General features: G+C 52.4%; 2 protein-coding genes across 2 annotated transcripts in view; both read right to left on the minus strand.

Moving 5' to 3' along the window:
* Positions 1 to 653: 653 nt before the first annotated feature.
* On the minus strand, positions 654 to 8799 carry CLEC19A (C-type lectin domain containing 19A). Its single transcript, XM_056503659.1, has 5 exons — positions 8709 to 8799; positions 3664 to 3829; positions 3121 to 3214; positions 1458 to 1590; positions 654 to 751 (listed from the first exon to the last, which is right to left on the minus strand). Exons 1-5 carry the CDS (start codon positions 8797 to 8799, stop codon positions 672 to 674), a joined length of 564 nt encoding a protein of 187 aa, XP_056359634.1. The 3' UTR covers positions 654 to 671.
* A 3684-nt stretch (positions 8800 to 12483) lies between these two features.
* Positions 12484 to 24726, minus strand: part of SYT17 (synaptotagmin 17) — a 35099-nt gene continuing 22856 nt past the window's right edge. The window contains exon 8 of the mRNA XM_056503722.1: positions 12484 to 13538. Coding sequence (XP_056359697.1) covers positions 13342 to 13538 — 197 coding nt within the window. The 3' untranslated portion in view covers positions 12484 to 13341. The remainder of the gene's footprint in view (positions 13539 to 24726) is intronic.

The raw sequence follows: 24726 nt of genomic DNA on the forward strand, positions 1-24726 counted from the left end.
TATTAACTTTGGTCCTGACTTTCAGGTCATGCATGTTCGGTTCTTTTTACCTGGAAATGAAGATGTTAATTGGAGGTGACAGCTTTCACTGGGCTCCCCATTAGCAATATTTTAACCACAGCAGGGCCCGGGTCTTCAAACAGCTTTCCCAAGGGAAGGTTTTAACCTCTCTTTTGAAACATCTCATACCACTTGCAGGGAAGAAAAGACAGTTGTTTGGCTGGAGGCAAACCAGTCCCCAGCCGTGATGAACTCGGGACACACAGGAGGAGCAGGGAAAACAAACTGGGGAGGGGCAGATGGGGCCAGCTTGGCACCGGCCATTTATTTTAGCAGAGAAAAAAAAATTACATGGACAAGAGGCATTTTGCATAACTTAACAGAAAGTAACACTTTTCCTCCACTCTTCACAGACCAACAGGCAAAAGCATTTCCTACACAGGGCTACTTTTGGGTGCATTGGTGAGACCATGGGTTTGCTCTAACACACTGTGATGGTTGAAGCCCTAAGCCAGTCCAGGCTTGGGGGCTCCTCTGCTGCCAGTGCTGAGTGCCAGGTCCATCCCCACGGCTCCAGGAGGATCCTGCAGCTCTGCCAGCCCTGCCACGTCCCCTGGCACAGCTGGGAGGTGGCCCAGGGTGCAGAGGGGGCTGTGGGCAGCACCAGAGCCTCAGTCCAGGGCCAGGGAGGGGATCTTGCAGACGAAGGGGAAGGCTCTGCCACAGGCGTTGTCGTTCCAGGAGCGCAGGGCTGCCCTCAAAAAAAAAAAAAACAAAATTAGCTGAAAAAGGGCAAAAGGAGAGAACCACGCACTGCCCTTGGGACCTGGACCTCCTGCCACTGTGGGATGTGCCCAATTTGTGCCATTCACAGCCATGCTCCCTGCCAGCATCCTCATCTGGGGGATGTGCAGCCTGGACCCAGCTTGGACTTGGCAGTGGAGGGGCAGCTGCCAACAGCTCTGCTCCCCCAGAGTTACCCATGGGCTGCCCATGGGCAGGACATTCAGGCACACCTGGAGCACTGCTCTCACTGCAGTGAGGGTGTGAGGAGGGGTTTTGCACAGGCAGGGTCTTGTCCCACTTCAGCAAGATGCCCTGGCCCAAGCACAGGAGAGAAAAGCTGGCAAGCCAAGGAGTGTTTCCCAGCTGGGAGGGGAAATGGGAAACTGGACCTTTGACTAAATTTGGTAATTCTTCAAAGCAGCTGATGCTCTTGTCCTGCTGCTACTATGGGAGAGGGAGATGGGCAGGGAGCAGAGGGAAAATGAGCAGGTATGTAGATGGTGAAAGGGAAAACACCTTCTCACTGTAAAGGAAAAAGAAGAAAACAACACTAAAAAATTAAAATGCAAATCCTCTGCCTGCCAGCAAGCTCTTCAGAAAAGCAGGAGCCAGGGTGATTGAATGCATTGAGATGCAAATAGCACCGGGGGTGCCCGGGGCGCTCAGCTCACCGCTGCTGTGCCTGAACCAGATCTGCACGCAGTCCTCCTCCTCCGGGATGGAGTGGATCCCATCGTCGGGCTGGCTGCCATCCCAGTAGTGGTAGTCGAAGGAGGAGCCATCTGTCCACTCAAAGTGACCCTCCTGACAGCAGGCACGGGGAGAAAGGGTCAGCACAGAGCTGAGAGTGCTCAGGGTGGGAGGCACAGCCCCGTGGAGCCCCCACCCCATCCCCAGGGACAAGGGGACAAGGGGACAGTCTGCCACCACTCAGCATTCCCCCTTCCCATCCCCAGGGACAAGGGGACAGTCTGTCACCTCTCAGGGACACAGACAGACACCACTCAGCAAAGTCCAAACTGCACATTTGAGTTCTACAACTGGAAATTTGCCAAGAACAGCCCCACATTTTGCAGTGTTCTCACCAGGGGGAGCCCAGAAATTAAATCTATATATTTTTTAACACCCCCACCCAGTTCTGCATTTCTTTTCATTTTCTGTTCCTTTTCCAGTATCTACAAAAAATCTGCTGACATGAGACTGCTCTCCTGATGGTCTCCATTTTTCTTTCTAACATATTAGACTATATATTTCCAACATGTCAGCTTCCAAAAGTCACATAGTATCACAAGAGAGCAATGGAACCTGGTGATTTTTGACACTGAAGACCTTTTCAGTTCATTTGCTCTTCTTGGACCACTAGCACAATACTCTGTTAATCCAGTAATGAAATGTGATATGAGTAATTATTGATTAATCTATTAATTCTAGTAACACTTCTCTTTTAAAATGGGAATGGAATGGGTGAAATAAGTTTCTCTACATGATGCACCACAGACTCTATGCCACCTCCTGATTAAAGGGGGTATAAGGGGAAAAGAAGAAAATCAAGTGACTTTGCAGGAGAACAGAGAGAGGTGAACTGTGTTGGGTTGATGTGGCCGGAAATGTGAATTCTGTCCCATCTGTTAACCCAGCTGGGGCAGTGCCCCTGATCTCCTGGCACACATTATCTGCTCATGGGCCATCTTTAAACCAGCTGGGCAATCATCTTTATCTTCCCACAGCCCATCCTCCCTCCAGGAGATATCTCCTGTTCATGGCCACTGAGTCCCAGGGCATGACTGATAAAATTCCATCATCCCACTGGGAGATGCTCCAGCCAGGGGAGGAGCCAAGCCTTTCCTACCCAGATAAAAACTGACATTTTGGACACCAAGGAACCTTCTTCCCACTGGATTCCAGAGGAAAACCAGACCTTTCCACATCATTCCTGGAGCTTCAGAGGAAACTGCACCTTCTCCAGGAGCACTGCTCCAGCTGAACCACATCTGCCCCTGCAGGAGGATGCAGCCACCATTGAATGGGACTGTGCCAACACCCTGACTGACTGATGGGTGTCAGCTTGGATTCTGACTCTGGCAGGGCTGGGATTGTTCTGTGTAATACTGCATTGCTATTTTAATTTTCCTAGTAAAGAACTGTTATTCCTAATTCCCATATCTTTGCCTGAGAGCCCCTTAATTTCCAAATTACAATAATTTGGATGGAGGGGGTTTACACTCTCCATTTCAAAGAGAAGCTCCTGCCTTTACTGGCAGACACCTGCCCTTCACACCAGGACATGAAGGTTTCAAAGCCATTTTGACCCCAGGTGATCCCAGGAGCTCCCACCTGCCGCAGGTCGTTGAGTCCTGTCCAGATGTCCGTGGGGATGCCGGGCACACGGCTGTTCACCAGGTCGTACACAAACACGTTTTCTTCCCAGCTGCCAAACAGCAATAAAGGGCAGTCGAGAGGATGTGGCAGCAAATGGTCAAGTGTGGCCCTAAACCTTCACCCCACCACAGGAGCTGTGGGTAAACACGTCCCCTGCTCCTTAGTGCTGTTGGTTACTTTGCAAAGTCTGTGCAAGAGGAGCACAGTGCTGGTGAGAGATGTGGGAGAGGGAAAAGGGAAAAAACTTGTGGAATATTATTGTACTTCTATCCCTTCAAGAATAAAAAAACCACAGTTTGGGGAAATTTAGGGAATACTATGCCAGTCTTCCTTCCAGTCCAGGACAAGGCATTTATTTTCTATATTGCCTTTGTGTGACCTGTGCATCAGCCTTGACGGGGGCACTGCTGCAGAGGGATGGAACACCAGGGAATGTGATGTGGGAAGGGGATTTTGGCCTGGTTTCCCTCCTCCCCAGGCTGCTCCTGCACCCCTCACCTGTGGATGGAGGCCAGCTTGGCTGACCTGATGCCGATGGAGAACTCAGCACAGTAGAGATCAGCCTCAGCCCAGGTTTTGTTGACGGGGAAGTAGCGGTAGCAGTGCCCCTCGTACTCTGTCCAGAAGAGCGGGCAGGAGTAGGCATGGACAGGCTCAGGCAGGGCTGGGGGCAGAGCAGAGACACCCAGCAGCTGCTGGTGAGCCAGCCTGGCCAGGAAGACGAGCAGTGGTGGAGGCAGCAGTGCCCAGCCCTGCTGTCCCACCTCACCCTGGCAATTCACCTCCCAACACACCCAGGGAAAACCCAGCTGCTGCAGGAGCCGTGCAAAAGTGTGCAAAAGTCACAACACATTTTAAACAAGTTGGGCATTTCTCAGTTTCTTCATGTCTAAATCAGGAGGGACATTCCAAGCTAGCTTGACATCATTTTAGGTAGAGATGCTTAAAATAAAGGCACAGACGTTTGCTACTGGGAAAATGGAGATAAGGGTTCTATCAGCAGCACTGGGGCCACAGTGCTGGGACAGGAGCTGACAGCCAGGGCCGGGGGGAATGGCTGTGCTCTGCCCTCCTGCAGGGACAGCCTGCAGCTGCTCCCTCCAGGACAGCCCCATCCCTGTCCCTGTGCCCATCCCTGTCCCTGGTGCAGCCCTGCACTGGGTCAGCCCCAGGAGCAGCCAGCGAGGCACTGCCAGCCCATCTGCCCCCACCAGACAACAGCCAGCCCATGGAGCTGCTCCTCCTCCCCTCCTTCCCAGCACAGTGGGGAGGTTGCCCCAGAAGAGGCCCTGTGGGGGCAGGAGCCCCTTTTGGAGCCTTTGTAGCTGCTGCTGTCTAAACACAGCAGTGCCATTAACACCCTGCTCTGACTCCTTGCTCTCTCCCACCCTGGGGAGGATGCAGCACCCTCAGCTCCTGGGGCACACAGGCTCCACTCTCCTGGTTTGTGAAGTGGGGAGTTGCCAGCCCCATGCCCAGGGATCGTGGTCTGGGGTCAGAGCTGCTGCTGCAGAGGGGCAGTGGGCAGGGTGGGTGTGCAGGGCTCAGGGCAGGTGTCAGATGCCATCAGACCATCCAAGCAGGTAACAGGCTCAAGCCCTGAGAGGTCAGAGCAGAGGGGCTGGGGGAATGGCTTTCCCTGAGGGTGGGGAGAGCAAAACCTGCCAGCAGCAGGGATGTGGCTGTACCAAGAGTGTGGAGAAAAAGAGAGGCAAGGTGAATCCAAAGCAGCTGTGTGAGCATCCACAGAGCCAAACCCTTCCCTGTGCCAGTGCTGGCAGCTCTGGGTGATAATTTCATCTTTCATCAGCTCTTTCCTCATGGGGATCTCTGAGCTCTACAGGCAGCCACCAGCCAGCCCACAGGGTCCCTGCTGTCTGTCCTCTCCCCAGGTGACAAACCACAAATGCAAAGTGTCTTTTTTTCCCCTGAGCATGGCCAGGTCACCTGCCACCCCCCAGCCTGCCTGGGACCCCCAGGCATCCCTCCAGAGCTGGGGCAGCTCTGCACCCTGCAGCCACAAATCCTCATCAGCACTGATTGTGGGCTGTGGAGGAACACAGATAAGGCCTGAGGGGCTGCAAGAGTAAAACAGCTTCTGGGGAGAGTGGGTAAGATAAAAACAGCTCATGGGGAATGCAGAGTTCAGTTCTCTGATCCACGTTCAGCCATAACTGCACTGGGAAAAGCCTCAGAACAGCCCTAGGAGATGCAAATCCCTTCACTGTAGCAAAGGAGCAGGACCATAAACCCCAAAAGCTGATGTGACTCCAGGGAGCCAAGCCCCTCTCCCCTCATGGTGCTGGCCAGAGCTCCCTGTCTCCACCAAAACCAAAGCAGAAGAGGGTCAAACCTTCAGTGTGAGCTCCAGCTTTAGCACCAGGTCCCAGCTGAGGATGGGACAGGCTCCTGGCTTGCAGACACTCCAGGCTGCTGCTCCTTCCTGCTGAGCACAGCCAGAGGTCTGTGCCAGGCCAGGCACCACCAGCTGCCCCAGAAATTGGGATTTTATGACAGTGCCTTGACAAAATCCTCACCTCTGGCAGTGTGGTGGCAAAACTCACAGGGCTGAGCCCAGCAGCCTCCCCAGCAAATGGAGCCTTCACTCCTGAGTGCTAATTGCAGAGAGCATCCCATCACTGTCCTGGCTCAAAGCCAGCCCAGGGGACCCCAGCCAGGGAAAATCACCCCCAGGTTTGCTCAGAGCAGCTGAAACCAAGTCAGAAATTGAGACAGTCCTTCTTTGTTATTCCATACTGGTTCCCATTAGGTAGCATTAATGTGACGAGCTTCAGTGAACCAGAGGTGCCTGGAGGAATTTAAGGTTAAATATACCAAAAAAGGAAAATAAGGGAGGTCAGCTTTTAATTAGCATCTTGTCTGTTAGGTCAGGATCAGAGGCTTTGGCTGTCTCTTTGGAGGAGAACTGCTGGTCCCAGTTTTTCAGGCAGGAACAATTAGGGGAGCTGCTTTATTTGGAATATTTGTAGCAGAAAGACCATAAGAAATCTGATGGTGGTTGTGAGCATAGGGAGCTACTCATGGCTCTGCAGGAAAGCCTCACAACCCAAGCCAGCAGCTGTGTGTGGTATTTTGATCTAGAAGGTGACAGGGGAAGCATTTGGGGGTTTTTTAGACCCAATCCTCACTTTTAAGCACACCAGCAAAACATCATCTCCTCCACACAGGGCAGGATCAGCACAGCCTGAGCATGGGGGCTCCCCCCAGCCCAAATCAGTCCATCCATTTGTCCCAAATTCCTGGTGAAAAATGATGGCAAGAATCCTTTCTCCACTTTTTTATTTACTATGCAGCACTTTGAAGGGCAGGACCATGTTTTAAAGCAGCACCAGCAAAATAGATGTCCAGACTCAGCTGAGGATAAAATTCAGATCAAGCAGCTGTTACTAACTCAGAAAAGCTGGAAAACAAATATTTGGGGTCAGAAATAAAGTTTTGTGCTCTCTGCATTTATGTCAGTGCCAAATTGGAGCCTTTTTATTTATTTGCTAGCTGAGCCCCACTGTAGAATTACCAGGAAAATCACTTATCAAAATCATACAGAAGCTGGCACTGCTTTGCCAAAAAAAGTTTCCCTTCCCCAGCTGGCCTATTTCCAGCTAGAAATAATTAACTGAGAAAATCCTAGCCAGTTCCACAGGGGTTTCTCTTCACTTCAGGGTGCTACTGGGAAAAAACCTACCACCAGCTGCATGAATCCCCTGCACTCAGCTGGTGAAGAGCAGGTTTGCTCCTGAAAACTTCATCCCAAGGAGCAATGGTGCCTTCCAGGGACCTGTGGGTTTGGGATGTGAAATCTGAGGCTAGGACCAGGCTGGCAAGAGATGCCCAGGCAAGGAAGATTCCTGAGGGGCTGCAGCTCCACCAAAGGGTTTTGGACAGCAGACCAGCCCAGGTCAGTGCTGGCAGCAGATGCTCTTCTTGTTGCAGAGAATCAAAGAATTCCATTTCATCAACAGCTGACAGCTTTCCTCAAAACTTAGAGGAGCTAGGAGACACCCCCATCGGCACATCCACAAGCTAATGCTGCCATCTGACCTCAAAAGGCAAGTGAAGCTCTTCAGGTCTTGGCAAGCAGCTGGCTTTGGAGAGTGTCCATCAACACTCAGAGGCTTGTCTGAAGTGAATGTCAACAGGGAAGGGCTGAGGGGATCCCTGCCCTCTGGAGCTCTGGGTCCTTCCCAGGGCAGAGCCCCTCCAGCAGAACCTGAGGGCTGGGCAGGGGTCCCACTGGCTGAGCTGGGGCTTTGCCCAGGATCCTGGGGCAGCAGCAGGGCTTTGCCCAGGCTCAGCACTGCTGCAGCTCTGGGGAGTTAGAGGGGATGGGGGAGACAGCAGGGCTGGCACAGGGGACCCCAAGAACCCACCCCTGGATGACTCCAGCAGAAACTGCCTGTGGCTGAGCTGGGGGTGCCAGCTGAGCCAGGTGTCCTTCCCAGCACATCCTCTTTATTGGGTGAACCCACAGAATGACATTTAAACAGGAGGGCAGGACTACAACAGTGCTGCTGTGTGATGTTGGGATGCCTCAGCATTAAGTCCTGACATTATAGTGACCATGACAACAATGACACCTTCATGTTACTTGCAATATTTGTTTTTCCTTAAGGGATGAAAGAGTCTCACACTGAGCATCCACCTTCCAAAGAAGTGATCTGGGGAGGGACCTTGGTCTCAGTGTCTCTGGGGGTTGTATGGAGCTGCATCCACTGATGGACATGAATCTCATTACTGGGCAATATTTTACACACCCTGAAGTGTTTTTCAGGCACATGTCACAAAGTTTTCAAGTAAAATATTAAACATCAGTTGCAGCACATTGGGAGGGACATCCTCTCACGCCGAGGGTGTTGCTTTTTAAAACTCTTTCATGAAACCAAGCTGGTTCTACAGCTTCCAATCCTCTGCCAGGTATGTTTGGAGTTGAGGCTACAGCCAATACCGGCAGCAACGCTCCTGCAGCTGGCACTGACAGATAGAAGTTATCTTGCAGAGTTTTTTCCTCCTTAATTGGTTTTGGCAAAGCTCCCACGGATTAGGCGTCTGGCAGGAAAGCCAGGCTTGCATCGATCCCTTTTCTCATGATCTCACCAAGCAGCACTAACGGAGTCCCTCTCCACTCACATCCCAATAAACCTAACAGGGTTCAAACTCTCACTTGCACCCCCCTGTGCGGAAAAGTTCGGAAGAAATCGAGGTGACATTCAGGAGCCAGCGGCAGCTCAGAGCAAAGAAGGGGAATAAGGAGAACCCCGAATTTGTTTCACATGCAGTAAGTGTGAATAAACCAGGGACCTGATGGCGCTCAGAGCCAGCACAGGGACCTCTGCCACCCCGAAACAAGGACCGGGGCTGTCCATATGGTGAAGAACGAAGCTGGTTCCAAAGCAAGCCCGGGATTTCTGGAGCAGGGTGAAAGCAGCTGCCAGCCCGCGGGAGGCACACACACACACACACTCACAAACACACACACACACACACACGGTCCTTCCCCGCCACCACCGCCCTCAGCCCCAGCTCACCTTGGCTGATCTTGATGTTGGTCTGGGGGAATCCCTGCGCGCCCAGCAGGGCGGCGAACAGCAGCAGCCACAGCGCCCGCCCGCTGCCCATGGCCGGAGCCCGGGCTCGCTCCGGTCCGCCGGGGGCGTGCGGGGCTGGGGGCGTGCGGAGATCGGGGAGTGCGGGGCTGGGGGCGTGCAGGGTTTGGGGTGCGCGGGGATCGGGGCGTGCGGGGTTTGGGGTGTGCGGGGTTTGGGGTGTGCGGGGATCGGGGCGTGCGGGGTTTGGGGTGTGCGGGGTTTGGGGTGTGCGGGGTTTGGGGTGTGCGGGGATCGGGGAGTGCGGGGTTTGGGGTGTGCGGGGATCGGGGAGTGCGGGGTTTGGGGTGTGCGGGGTTTGGGGTGTGCGGGGTTTGGGGTGTGCGGGGTTTGGGGCGTGCGGGGTTCGGGGTGTGCGGGGCTGGGGTGTGCGGGGTTCGGGGCTTCCGCAGGGCTCGGGGTGTGCGGGGCTCGGGGTGTGCGGGGCTGGGGGCGTGCGGGGTTTGGGGTGTGCGGGGATCGGGGTGTGCGGGGATCGGGGTGTGCGGGGATCGGGATGTGCGGGGCTCGGGGTGTGCGGGGTTTGGGGTGTGCGGGGATCGGGGTGTGCGGGGATCGGGGTGTGCGGGGATCGGGGTGCGCGGGGCTCGCTCGGGATCTGCGGGGTTCGGGGTGTGCGGGGTTTGGGGTGTGCGGGGCTCGGGGCTTCCGCAGGGCTCGGGGTGTGCGGGGCTTGGGGTCCCGCAGGTCTCGGATGTCCCGCCGGGTCCCGGGTCGGTCCGGCCGGCGTGCGGGTCCCTCCGGCGGCGGGGGTCGCTCGGGCCGAGCCCCGCGGGTTGTGGGCGGATATAGGGGCGGATATAGGGGCGGATATCGGGGCCGAGCTGCCCCCTCCCCCGAGCGCTGACTCCTCGCAGCCCTGCCCCCGGCCCCGCTCAGCGCATCCGGACCGGCACCGGGACCGGGCCGGGGTCCCGTGCGCGGCTCGCACAGCGCTGCTGTCCCCGCGGGCAGTAAGGGCAGCAAGGACAGTAAGGGCAGTAAGGGCAGTAAGGACAGCAAGGGCAGTAAGGACATCAGCAGCATCCCTCCCGGCCCTCCAGGTGCATCCCAAGCGGTTCTCAGTGTCCCCATCCCGCAGAGCCGCCCGGAGGAGCGGAGGAGGCTCGGGGCTCCCGAGCGGGAGGAGCCCGTCCCTTCGGGGTGACAGACCGGGCAGGGACCGGACAGGGACCCGGCAGGGAACGGGCAGGGACAGAGCAGGGATCGGGCAGGGACAGGGAAGGGAACGGGCAGGGAATGGGCAGGGACAGGGCAGGGACAGGGCAGGGAACGGGCAGGGACAGGGCAGGGACAGGGCAGGGAACGAGCGAGACCCGTGATTGCACCGGGGCACCCGGGAGGGAAGCAGGGAAGGGCTCCCAGAGCACTGAGGTTTAACACGTCCGTGCCCCATTGTGCTTTTTTTTCCCTCCGTTTTGATTTAGTTTCGAGAGGGAGGTGTGGTTTGTTGTTTTATCTTTTTTTTTTTTTTTTTCCCTGTGTTTGATTCGGGATTTTTTCCCAGAGCAAGGCAATGGGCTGACACACTTAAACACTCAAACAGCCTGGGAGGAGAATTCCCCCAGCTGTGCCCGGGGCTCCAAGGCTGCTTCAGGAATTCACTCGGTGCTCATCTGCCGGGTCTGTGCTGGGTCCGTGCCCTCATGTAACAGGAAAACCCGATATGATGCAGCAGTCTGTACCAGTATAATCCAGCGTGTCTCCTTCCTGTGGTCAGCGTTTTGTTAGACATAAACTTCAGATTTTTAAAAACAATGTATAAAATTCTAACTGTTGCATTCATAAGGGAAATAGTACAGCCACAAATACTGTACAATTTTGTAGTCCTGTTCAATTTCCAGCTTATGTCTTAAATCAGCACTGAAGGAGCTGCTTAGGAACACTCTCAATGCTGTTCCCTTTTTATTCTTAGCTACAGATTAAACTTTTCTACATTTTGGACCCATTTTTAGAGATTCAAATATAAACAATTTGGGGTGACACCAAGCATTCAGTACAGTAAATCATCCAGACTTACTCCAGAGACAGCAACTCATTCAATCAACTTTTTTATATTAAATTTACTTTGTATTAAATAAAGCCTTTTAAGAACACCTCCCCCCTTCCATGCATTGATCTGAAATTAACTGGCTCAAGGAAAAGCCTACTGCTACAGCAGAACACTAAAAAGGAAGAAATTTAGATTATTAGAAGTCAAGACATGACTCCATGTCTCTTCCCTTCTTTCCTGTGTGCCATCCTCAGATAAAGCCAATGCTATAAACAACTTTTAACAAACTATGGAACAGAAATCTTTGAGCATATTAATCTACTCCCAAAGCACAAATATTCATATTTAAAGAGGGAGCAGAGATCCTGAATAGTTTTCATGCTGGTTTCTACCAACCAGCCCCATGGCACGCAGTGACTGCTGCAGCTGCACTTTGGGTCACCTTCCAGCTTCTCCAAACATGAGATGCACCTCACCTGCTGTCTGCAGAGCCAGGAGCATGGCCACAGTCCATCCCTCCAGTTCTGTGTGCTCTGCAGGCCAGCAGCTCCCCAGTCTGTTCTGTTCTGCTCTTACTGACCTTCCCTCTGGGCACCCTCACCAATTTTTTATCCTCTGTACATGACTGTTCCTCACTGTGGGACAGATACCTCATGGCTTCAAGGACAGACTCAGGTCAGGTTATCTTCTGTTCACATTTCATCCCCAGTGCTGAGCAGAGCATGTGTCTGCTCTCATGGACATCCTGAGCTCATTCTGCAGCCCACGTGGGAGAACATTAATGTCAACCACAGTAACTGCTGAAACCACAGCCCCTTGCCTGACCCTTCAGGAGTTGCAGGAAGAGATCAGCCTCCTACAGCACGTTTGCCCAGGACTGCCCCTGGGGTCCCTCTGCACTCTGATTTCTGATGAGACAAACCAGGAGGAAGCCAGAGAACAGAGATTTGCCATCAACCTCACTGCAGGACAGAGGAGAAATTCCATGCTGCAGAGGCAGGTTAGAATCGATGCCCAGCATCCACAGTGTGCTCTGAGAGAGGATGGCCCAGGACAGCCCTGCAGGCAGCACTGCCCCTCTGCCCTGTGCTGCTGACACACAGCAGCAGGGAGCCAGCAGCCACGGGCACAGTGCTGGAGGGATGCTGATACCAGAGCCACAACACAGACCTGCCCTGGGGCAGCAAAACCTGCACAGCAGCAGCGATTATTGACCCACACACTGACACCTGCCAAAGCAAGCAATGAGCTTTTTTTGGTTTGGGTTGTTTTGGTGTGGTTAGGCTTTTCTTTGCTTTGCTTTTTAAGACTCACCTGTAGCAGCTAAATAACAAACAGGTGTGAAATAGGCTTGTATGTGTTGTTTTTTCCTTTTTAAAAATCAAAATATTAAAAGTGCAGGAGGTACTGGGGTTTCATTTTGGGCTTCATTTAATGAATACAGGAGGGATATGAGTGCTGCCCTTCCTGCCAAGTGCCATCTCTGGAGTCTGACACATCCAACCCCAGGGTGTTGTGTGGGGTCTGGCTGGGAACCACCATGGCCAGAGCAAGGCATCCAGACTGACCTCCAGCAGCAGGTGCCCAGGTTCTCTCAAACTGCTCCCAGTTTATCTGCAGTGAGTAATTTTGGATTTCCCTCTGCCCTAAGCATAACTGAAGCAGCTCAGCACAAAGGTGAATTCAACAAGTATCACCCCAATCTATGTGGCACAATTCAATAGAATTTTATTTTCAATAAATATACAATCTGCATCATACCAGACAATACACTGTGGAAAAATAAAATATACAGAAGCAACTGACAGGACAGCTTGACCGTAGCTAAGTTCACTTGGTGACCTGAAGAACTACCTGGGTAAACACACACAACACAGAAAGAGCCACTGCAGTCTGTGAGAGAATTAAAATTGTCTTTTCTGGGTCTTAACCGCCAAAATCCCTGGAGCAGGATTTTTTATTTTTATTTTTGCACAGCACATTTGAAAGGATGCGAGCTGGTTTTCCCAGGACAAATGCTACTGGAAATGTTTATTTTGCTATATCAGCACGGAATCTACTACGCACACAGACTGCTATCGAGACTGGCAGGTCACCACTGGGGGGACACGGGGCCCTCTGACGCGGGGCCACACGAACACACATACACACACCAACAGCAGCTGAATTCTGGTGAAACTAGAACGAGGACAAAACCGCAGTCAGAATCGACTTCACCACAGGTTTAAAAAATTAGCCTAATTACCACGTTCACCAACGAGAGCACACGGGTACTTGTATCTCCGAGAGGATGAGGTTCGGAGTGGAGGGACAGCAGGGGCAGCTCCTCCATCCATCCATCCATCCATCCATCCATCCATCCATCCATCCATCCATCCATCCATCCATCCATGCTTCCCAGGGCTGGTCCCTGCGCACAGCCAGATGTGCAGCCCCAGGGAACAGCTGCAGCCAGATGCGCAGGGAGGTGGGACACGGCCGCCTTTAACCCGGGGGTGTGAGGAGGGGCGTTTCGCTCGCTGGCTCTTCTCCCTCCGCCCGCTCTGCCGGTGCCACCGCGGCTCAGGTGGCCTCCAGGGAGGCGGGGGACACGCGGTCGCAGTCCTGGCGGGAGCGCAGGCTGTGCCACTGCTCCACGGCCGTGCGGGGCGCGCCCAGCATGCGGCGCCAGTGCCCGGACTCGGGCGCGCCCGTGGCGAACCGCCCCAGCACGATGCGCCCGATGAAATCATTGCTGCTCTTCACGTTGTGCCCGAACACTGCGGGAGAGGAACGGCACGGTCAGCACAGGGAACAGCTCGCCCGCCCGCCCAGAGCCCCGGGAACACAAACGCGCCGCTGCGGGGATTGAGAAATGATCCGCGTTCATCGTGGACGTTTTGGAGTTTGTGCGAACTCCCGGTGGTGGGCTCTGTGATCCTGAGATCGCTCACAGCACGACGGTCGGGGGTTTTGGAGTGCGTGTTTTTCCCAGCTGTTTTCTGAGGTTTTCAAGGTTCTTTATTCTTTCTTATCTAAGGAATTCCTTCTCTGACTAGCAAAGGTCGGTCCAGCACAATCGGAGGTGCACTGTCTGCCCAGAAGGCAGGTCTTACCTTTTATACTATAAATTACATACACGATGTTTACAATTACTTTCCAGTACATGACCCTTACACTGCACTGTCCAGTTTTCTCCCAAACCAATCCAGAAGTGCCATTCTGGCCCAAAAGATGGACTCCACAAAGAAGGAGAAAGAAAGACCAATACCACACCCAAAATCCTCCATCTTACCTCTAAATCTCTTATTATAAACAATACTATAAATTCAGTTTTCTAACAATCTAATTTATGCTCTACTTATTTTTTGTGACTTGTAATTCTTTCCCTTAATGATGGTAATTTTTCCCAAGGACTGAGATCAAACCCACAGGGGTCTTGGGCATTGTGCCAAGCCCTCTGAGCCCCTTGCCCCGGTCTAGAAGCATCCAGGGAAGCCAGGGGAACACCCTGGACTCCCACACCAGAATACTTAAAACAAGAAAAGAGCATGGACCTAGATAAAGGGAAATATAAGATTAAACCCACTCTGTTGAAATCCCCCTGTTATGAATATTGTGTATACCAGTTTGTAAAAGAGAAAAAAAAAAAAAGGGGGTTTTCCATAGTCTGAAAGATTTTTTTTCAGAATCAGATTTTCTGCCTTTGTGTGATCAATCACAAATTATCTGCTAAAGATCAGACTTCCCACTCCTGTTTTTTATCTACCAAGACCAGATGGTTACATGACCAATTGTCCCAAGAGCTGTCCCGTGGAGTTTGGAAGTTTCTCTGACGACCACTGCTTACCTTGCAGAATTACAACAACAAAACAATAATTATTGATTACTACAAGGAAAACCGTCCTATAAAAAGGGAACTGCAAACCAAGTTCTCATTTCCCCAGCTCTGCTTGCTCTGTCTATATAAAATAAACCAATCTAAATTTTACTGAATACAGAGACTTTATTTCTCATTTATAACACTACAAATGTCCATGTAGGGGAGGAAGAAATAGGAATGCCCTAGAGATACGATTGCCTAGCAAAAGATGCTAAGAATATAGAAACTGGAGGTGAGGTTGAAATGAAAGCAGTGTTCACTGAGTGGCTGGAGAGCAGCAATGTAAGATCTTCTCCCTTTAAGATAACACCAGTTGCTGCAAATACCAAAGAGCAGCAGAGACCCTCTCCTGGCATGGCAGGAAGGGTCCAAGATAAGGCTTAGAGATAAGAAAGCAGTAAAACATGGTAATGTAGCCATTCCTATAGGTTGTATGTAAATGTTAGAGAATTTGTAGCTAGATTGGTTAGTGGAAATTAGAATATTCAACACAGGAGATTTAAGACTTTGTAAAAGGACACCACTCTCTCTTGCTCTCACACCCTCAGACACCCTCTGGCTCCCTTGCTCTTGTCCCTGCACCCCTCACCCTTGTTTTATCCCCTTTGTTATTTCACTCCTCTGTTTGAGCTGTGTCTGGCAGCTCCCAGCTCAGCCCTGCTCACCCACACCCACTGTAATAAACTGCAAACTTCAACACCAGAATACAGAGTGCCTGAGTTTGTCCTGACCACCATCAACCACCAGCTCCTACCTGTCCAGGTGCCAGATGGCAGCATTTTGGGTATGTAACTCTGAAAAATGTTAGAGAAACAGGAGCTTGGAAGGAATAAAATCAGCTGTGCTATGGACTGAAATATAATTCAAGTAAGAGACAAATGCACAGTTACCAGGGTATTTACCATGAATAGCTAAAGTAGATTCATAAAATTATTTAGGTTTTTTTTTTTGTCTCAACTCATTAGAAAGCTGAAACAAAGTCTTTGCAAGCTAAAGCCAGGATATCCACAGGCACTGCCTGGAATATTAGTGATTAAAAAATCTCCTCAGGAAAGAGAGGGGTTTTTAAGGACAAATGTCTACAGGAGCTCCAAATCCAGCTGGGCTGGTGCAGGCAGAGCATGTTCAGCCTGGCATGGAGCCCCTGCCAGCAGCACCAGCTCTCCAGGGCTGCTGGAAACCAGCACTGGCAGCAAAACAGCATCTGGGAGCCCCCATGGCACCAGATGCTGTGTGCACAGGCAGGCAGGACACCAGGCACAGCACACTGACCCTCACCTCAACCACACACCTCTGTCAAGGCTGTGCATTTCCCATCCCAACACCCCCAGGTGGTCAGCACTGCTTGGACCTGCCCCTCTGCCACCTGCACAGGCTGGTTCCTCACCTCTGCCCCAGCCTGGGACCTGCTCTGGGTGACTCAGGCACCACCTGCACTGCCAGTGCAGCCCTGAAATCGAGCAGTGCCAGATTACATCTCACTTTATCCCTTCTGACAGCTCTGACACACACAGCTGATGGGCAGAGATGGTTCTGCTCACCCTAATCACCTGTGGATATTTTAGGTGACAGCAAACCTTCAGATGCCCAAGTAATTTGTTCAAATAATTGCTCTAAAAAATCTACCCTGCAACTCAGAGCCTGTAAGTCTGTCTTCCACTGGCATTTAGAAATGATCTGGGGTCCACCACCCCAGCAGGAAGACTGCATCTCTTCTGCCTGTCCCATCAGTTATCTGGGGCTGGTGCCATCAGGATGCCAAGCAAGTGTCCCTGCCAAGAGGCCAGGCTGGTGTTTTTTGGAAAGGCCACCTTCTGAGGACACAGTCAGGAATTCCAAGCCATCCATCTCCAGCTAATACACAGCTTGTCAGGGTTATTAATGAGCTCTCCTACAAGGCAATGGATCACAGGTGTAGCTAACAGGACTATACTGAATGTTTTGCTATGATTTATTAGCCTACAGAAAGCAAATATTGTGATAAAACAACATAAAAATACCTCCAAATTTTAAATATGATTTTTTTTCTTTTTTTCAGGGTTTTGGTTTGTGGAGGTTTTTGGGTTTTTTTTTTTTTTTTTGGTGGTTTTTGTTTTGTTTTGTTTTGTTTTGTTTGGCTTTTTTTGGTTTGGTAAAATGAAGGAAGATGAAGCCTAATCCTGGGAGACTTTACCAAGTAATTTAAATCAAGAAGCCTTACAGGCCATCAATTAATCACAGGATAAATTAACAGTGGAGAAGTACCCCAGGCATACCAATTCTTCCAAAACACTCCATGCCAGGACTACAAAACAAGCAGGTGTGCTAACTAAGGGCACCTGTTATTCTACTGCTGATCCAAGTACTTTGAATTCTTGTAATGCAACTTGCTAATCTCATTGTGTCAGGTAATTAGCATGCTGAGTCCTTGGGGGTATTAATGGGCTAATTATACAAGCACTGTTGCTTCTATCATGAACTACTGTAGATAGCACAGAGATTTACTGCTGAGGCAAAGTGGAGACATTTTCCAAGGCCAAATGCTTATTCTCACACAGACCATAAGAGGTAGCACTAGACTGAGCTCAGGTTTACAAACTCACAGCTTCTCCACAGCAGCTTTCTCAAAATAAGAGTGTTGGTCTAATACTCATACTCAGCTGTGATGGACAAAAGACTCTCTAACAATTTAAAGTTAGAAAGTGTGTGTTTATTCAGTGTGAGGTAATCCTCTGATACACACTGCACAATCACAGGTGGTCACAGAGTCTGTTTATTGGCAAAGGATTTAAACAAATACATATTCATAATAACAGCCCCTCCCATCCTCACTAATTATGGTAATTAGCTTGAATGGCTATTAAGCATTGATTGACTTCTTAAATTAAGCCTGGAGTCGTTTTCGTGGGGAGGGGTCTTAAAAGGAGGAAGTAAGGGGAGTCTTCCTCACCCTGAACTCTTGACCTTTTCTATCAATGACAATACAAATGATTTCTGGGACAGTCCAGTTTTCCAAAGCATGTGTTTCTGGTTGCATTGTCCATGTTCCTTTGGATCTGCTCACTGGTTTCATCTTTTCCCATTGTAAGCACAGCTGAGCAAACATGAAATGACAGACAGTCAATTATTTAAGTTTCAGATAACTACTCACTTCTAACTTTGAATTATTTTCAGTAAGGTAACTAAAATTCTGATTTTCTAAGATGAGTGTTTCACTGCCCTGGCTTGTTCCACAACAGGTGAAGGTGAAGGAGCTCCATGGGCAGCTGAGCACTTGCCTCTCACTGAGCCCAGGGGACTGTTCAAGTGGACTGAGCTGTGTTCCCTGATATCTGAACATCCCCTGACAGAGTCTGAAAGGAGCTCACAGTAAATTTCAGATTCAATCTGCCTTTGGCCATGAAAACAGTGACAGCGTGGAGCTGCTTAGTAGCAGAAAATTAAGTAATTAACATTTGGGATTTTCAGACTGACCCAGACTCTGGTTATGAAGGGGGAAATGCTGCTTTCCATTTAAGAAGCATATTTTCCTGACAGAAACTACACACCTGATCTCATGAGCTCTTTTCCCACTGTCACAGTAATTTACACAATAGCAACATCCATTTCTAGGCCAACAGAGCAAAAAGCAATTAAAGAGGCAGAGGTCAAACCAATTCCTTCTGCAGCTGCTCTTCAGAGGGACACATTTGGTAACAGGCTTCTTAAAAAGACATTCTTTATAATAGAAATGCTGAAAAACAGAAGAAAATTGTGTTTACAGCCCTGGCACCAGATCCAGCCAAAACATCTTCCACCTTTCCTTTGCCTCTGCACTGAGACCTGCAAACTGAGCACTTGTGCAGGGCACACTGCAGGTCTCTGCCATCTATGAGCTGTGTGCAGTGGTGACATCCAAGCTGGATTTCAGAAACTAGCTCATCCTCTGACTGAACATATTAGCACCCCTGGAATGGCCAGGGAGGAGCACTGAGAAAACTTCCTAAGCTAACCTCAAGGCTGGCAGTACCATCTACAGGATGGGGACAAGCCTGAGCTCTGCAGCTGGGCCAGGAGCCATCTGCACATCCTGCAAACCCCGTGCCAGCTGTGCTGAGCAGTTACTCAGCAGTTACTCAGCAGTTACTCCATGGCCACACAGTGCCCCTGCTGCTGCCTCTCCTGGAGGAGCAGCAGGGGAATCTCAGCGTGCTGCAACAGCTGAGAGCCCAACACAAACAACTAACTCTGCTTCAGCCACCTGCAATGCAAATAAAACCTTTTAACTCAGAGAAAAGCAAAAGCAGCAGAAACACGAGTCCCCCTGAGCACACAGATCTCATGGCACTGGGTGTGTCTCTGGCAGAGCCACAGCCCTGCTGGCACTGACCCATCTCTAAGTCTCTAAGTGCCCCTTTCACCAGCCAGGGGCCAGCAGCCCTTTCTGTGCCTCAGCCAGGTTAAGTGGGACTGCAAACTGCTCCTGAACTGCTTGACATCAATATTGAAAGGCTGTTTAGCACGAAGAGGAGCTGTGGGGAGCAGCAGCAGCTGTGCTAATGATGCTCACTGAGAAGGTCACAGGCATGGCCCCAGTCCCACCCCTTGCTCCTCCAGCCTGGCCTGTCATATTTAGCAGAGAGGAGAGAAGGATGCCAAGGCTTCTCTTTATCCATTTAATCTCCATCAGGGTCTGATGGGCACATTAAACCCTTTCCAGCCTTCCTCTGTGCAAACACTCCCTGCAGTGGCTGCACCTGCCCAGCCCCAGAGGGAGCTGGAACTGCTGCAGACCCACAGGGAGAGACTCTGGACCCCCCAAGGGCATCCCCTGTGCTCCTGCACCCCAAACCAGCTGTTTGCCAGAGCACAGGCTGCCCTCAGACAGGGATCCAGCTGCAGGCAAGGGGCAAAGGCACAAGGGTGTCTACAGAGAGTCAGGGGCATGCAGGGATGACCCCTCATGGAATTACCTCACCAGGAGAAAGTGGAGAATGGGCTGCATGCATCTATCACAACAGCCCAGCAGATACTGGAAAGGAGTGTCTGTGGCTGGTTTTTTCCTCTTCCAATTCCCCTTTAATAAAAACTGCATCTTAAATCTCTGCACTCCCAGGTCCCACAAAGCCCACAGATGACTCCATGCATATTTACACACCTCACAGAAGAGGCTCCAGCAGCTCTGCAAACACAGGCAGGGACAGCTCTGTGTTTGCAGGCTCTGCCTGCATCACCATCCACCTCCAGGCACAGGCATTCCACTTCCAGAGACTGCTCTGTGCCCACAGCAGCTCCTGCCACCCTGACTGCTCTCCATACACAGCCAGATTGTGGCCTTGCAAGATGTTTGAGCAACTCCTTTCACTCCAGTGAGCCAAACAGATGAAGGGCTGAGGGCAGGAGAGCCAGGACACTGCTGAAATGAAGGTAAAAGGAGCAGGCACCCCCATCAGCCTGGAGAGAGGAGGGTTTGCTCCTTTCTTTAGGAGAAAAAGATTTTCAAAAGATTCCAGAGAACTCCAGGACAGGCAGTTTCTGCCACATCAGATGTAGTACATTTATTAACTGAAGTCAGGCCACTTGATGAATCTAATTTTGCCTGCTAAGCAAGCAACAGATCAGATCAGGAAGCATCAGCATCTTGTTGCTCTCACCCTGATTAATGGCATTTCACTCCTCCTCATTAAAGTCAGTCTGCTGCAAAAAAGCCAAAGCCAACCCCAGAGCATCTTTCCTGAGTGACCCCAAAACAGGACTGAGCCTGCAGGGCCCCACTCAGCATCCCTGACCTGCTGCCACCTGCCCTGGGGACCAGCAAGTCACAGAGGGGACTGGGGATGGAGAGCAGAGCTGCCCCTCCTCCTGCCAAAGGGGTTTGCACATCTGGAAATGCCACTGGGAGGCTCTGCCAGGCAGGCTGGGCTTCAGGGGCTCCTCCCTGAGCCCCTCTCCCTGTGTCCTCCCAGCCAGGAGCTCCCTGCTCTGCCCAGGGACCATCTGGTGTCTGCTGCATAAATCAATGAAGTCTTTTAGAACACCAGACACAAAGGCCAAACTCTGATCTAAATTAAACAGGTATAAATCCCCAGAAAACACAGTGCTGACATCAGTGGCTTTTTTCCCTTTTTTTTCCTCCTTTGGCTAAGATAGGATTTAATCAGGGATTAGATTTTGCTTCTGAGCTCCAGATATGGGAAATATCCAGACAGCCCAACACTTCCAAAAGACATGTCTAATAGATGACAAGAAACCATTTTCTAGCAGTGAGTTGCCTAATTATCCATCCATCTAAGAGATGTTATGGTGCTGACATGATAGTATTTCAAAAGAGAAACCACTTCCTCCTCCTGCACTCCAGCATGGGAAATACCAGTTTAACTTGACTCATATATTGGAGATTTCTTCCCTATATCTGTGTGCAAAAGTGCCTGAATGTTTGCTGGATTTCCCTGTGGGAAAAGGAAGAGGAGAAGGAGAGATGAGCAAGTCAGAATGTGGATGTGTGGTGGTTTCCATCCCTGCCAACAGCAGCTAGAGCTGATGCTGGTGTCTCAAGGTCATGCTTCCACACAGCCAGGGAAATCAAAATTCAGACATTTCTGGAGGAAGCCTCAGGACAAAAACTTTATCAGCCTTCAACCTGCTCAGCTAATTGGGACATTTGGAAATCAGTCTGTTAATTTAAAAAAATACCACTAAAAAGCCCCACTAGCATCTTGTTGAAACAGGCAGCACTGCTTCAAAAATAAAACATTTCAGTGAAAGCAACCCAACACCCAGAACTACATCATTATCAATACACACCAACAAATTTTTTCCTCCTTTCAAAATACAAACTTCATTAAATGGTCCCCATATTTTCCTAAAGGCCAACTGAAAATGAGCCAACAAAGGAACCAGGTATACAGCAATAGAACAGCAATCTGTCATTTTAATCAAGTGCTGCCTATGAACTGGAAGCTAATTAGAGCCCTGGAATAAAAAATTAAAGTTATCCAGGGGCCTGGAGACACACATTGTTACAGCACTTGGGCCATGGAGGTGGCTGATGGCATTGCCAGGGTCCCTCTGCTGCAGCCTTTGAAACCATGTACAGGTCTGCAAAGCCTCAACACTCTCAGGAATAAAAATATTAAAAAAAAAAAAAAAAAAAAAAAAGGAAAAATTGGTCCTAAATCTTTACAGAAAAGAGACATTGCCAATTTTTTAAAACATATTGAGAAGTCAGGAGTCTCACCAAATCCTACCAAGGTCAATCTCCCCACCAAGCAGCAGAGCCTGGCCCAGCCTGCTGCCCTGTGCCAGCACAGATCCTGCCCACCCTGCAGTGAGGAACAGAGCAGGGGATGAGCCCCAGCCCTGCTCTGCATCCCACCCATCCCAGTGCTGCCCCATCCCTGCATCCCACCCATCCCAGTGCAGCCCTGCTCTGCATCCCACCCATCCCAGTGCAGCCCCAGCTCTGCTCTGCATCCCACCCCATCCCAGTGCAGCCCCATCCCTGCATCCCACCCATCCCAGTGCTGCCCCAGCCCTGCTCTGCATCCCACCCATCCCAGTGCTGCCCCAGCTCTGCATCCCACCCATCCCAGTGCAGCCCCAGCTCTGCATCCCACCCATCCCAGTGCTGCCCCAGCCCTGCTCTGCATCCCACCCATCCCAGTGCAGCCCCAGCTCTGCATCCCACCCATCCCAGTGCAGCCCCAGCTCTGCATCCCACCCATCCCAGTGCTGCCCCAGCCCTGCTCTGCATCCCACCCATCCCAGTGCTGCCCCAGCTCTGCTCTGCATCCCACCCATCCCAGTGCTGCCCCAGCCCTGCATCCCACCCATCCCAGTGCAGCCCCAGCTCTGCATCCCACCCATCCCAGTGCTGCCCCAGCTCTGCTCTGCATCCCACCCATCCCAGTGCAGCCCCAGCCCTGCTCTGCATCCCACAGCATCCCAGTGCAGCCCCAGCCCTGCATCCCACCCATCCCAGTGCTGCCCCAGCCCTGCTCTGCATCCCACCCATCCCAGTGCAGCCCTGCTCTGCATCCCACCCATCCCAGTGCAGCCCCATCCCTGCATCCCACCCATCCCAGTGCAGCCCCAGCCCTGCTCTGCATCCCACAGCATCCCAGTGCAGCCCCAGCCCTGCATCCCACCCATCCCAGTGCTGCCCCAGCCCTGCTCTGCATCCCACCCATCCCAGTGCTGCCCCAGCTCTGCATCCCACCCATCCCAGTGCAGCCCCATCCCTGCATCCCACCCATCCCAGTGCTGCCCCAGCCCTGCATCCCACCCATCCCAGTGCTGCCCCAGCCCTGCATCCCACCCATCCCAGTGCAGCCCCAGCCCTGCATCCCACCCATCCCAGTGCTGCCCCAGCTCTGCATCCCACCCATCCCAGTGCTGCCCCAGCTCTGCATCCCACCCATCCCAGTGCAGCCCCAGCCCTGCTCTGCATCCCACCCATCCCAGTGCTGCCCCAGCCCTGCTCTGCATCCCACCCATCCCAGTGCTGCCCCTGCTCTGCATCCCACCCATCCCAGTGCTGCCCCATCCCTGCTCTGCATCCCACCCATCCCAGTGCTGCCCCAGCCCTGCTCTGCATCCCACCCATCCCAGTGCTGCCCCAGCTCTGCTCTGCATCCCACCCATCCCAGTGCTGCCCCATCCCTGCTCTGCATCCCACCCATCCCAGTGCTGCCCCAGCTCTGCTCTGCATCCCAGTGCTGCCCCAGCTCTGCATCCCACCCATCCCAGTGCAGCCCCAGCTCTGCATCCCACCCATCCCAGTGCAGCCCCAGCTCTGCATCCCACCCATCCCAGTGCTGCCCCAGCTCTGCATCCCACCCATCCCAGTGCAGCCCCATCCCTGCATCCCACCCATCCCAGTGCTGCCCCAGCCCTGCATCCCACCCATCCCAGTGCTGCCCCAGCCCTGCATCCCACCCATCCCAGTGCAGCCCCAGCCCTGCATCCCACCCATCCCAGTGCTGCCCCAGCCCTGCATCCCACCCATCCCAGTGCTGCCCCAGCTCTGCATCCCACCCATCCCAGTGCAGCCCCAGCCCTGCTCTGCATCCCACCCATCCCAGTGCTGCCCCAGCCCTGCTCTGCATCCCACCCATCCCAGTGCTGCCCCAGCCCTGCTCTGCATCCCACCCATCCCAGTGCTGCCCCTGCTCTGCATCCCACCCATCCCAGTGCTGCCCCATCCCTGCTCTGCATCCCACCCATCCCAGTGCTGCCCCAGCTCTGCTCTGCATCCCAGTGCTGCCCCAGCTCTGCATCCCACCCATCCCAGTGCAGCCCCAGCTCTGCATCCCACCCATCCCAGTGCAGCCCCATCCCTGCATCCCACCCATCCCAGTGCTGCCCCAGCTCTGCATCCCACCCATCCCAGTGCAGCCCCATCCCTGCATCCCACCCATCCCAGTGCTGCCCCAGCCCTGCTCTGCATCCCACCCATCCCAGTGCTGCCCCAGCTCTGCTCTGCATCCCACCCATCCCAGTGCTGCCCCAGCTCTGCATCCCACCCATCCCAGTGCTGCCCCAGCTCTGCATCCCACCCATCCCAGTGCAGCCCCAGCTCTGCTCTGCATCCCACCCATCCCAGTGCTGCCCCAGCCCTGCTCTGCATCCCACCCATCCCAGTGCTGCCCCAGCTCTGCATCCCACCCATCCCAGTGCAGCCCCAGCTCTGCTCTGCATCCCACCCATCCCAGTGCTGCCCCAGCTCTGCTCTGCATCCCACCCATCCCAGTGCTGCCCCATCCCTGCATCCCACCCATCCCAGTGCAGCCCCAGCTCAGCCACACTCAGCCAGGGCAGAAGGCAAAGCAGATTTTACCTCTACAACTGCACAGAGAGTACCCAGAGCATGGAGATGATTTCTCCCTCTTTGGGGACCCTCTTGTGTCACAAGCCCTAAAGACCCTGCCATGCAAACACTCATGGAAATGGAGAAAGACACAGAGTCACCAGAAGGACCTCGGGGACACAAACAGCCCCAGCTGTGAGTGCTGCAGGTTGTCTCTATGGTGAGGGATGAAAAGGTGGCAAGGAGTCACAGACACAGCTTGCCCTGGAGTGCTGCTGCTTTTTATTGGGCCATCTGGGCTTTACTGCACTGCAAACAG

Source organism: Oenanthe melanoleuca, chromosome 14 (genome assembly GCF_029582105.1).
Source record: "Oenanthe melanoleuca isolate GR-GAL-2019-014 chromosome 14, OMel1.0, whole genome shotgun sequence".
NCBI classification, from domain to species: Eukaryota; Metazoa; Chordata; class Aves; order Passeriformes; family Muscicapidae; genus Oenanthe; species Oenanthe melanoleuca.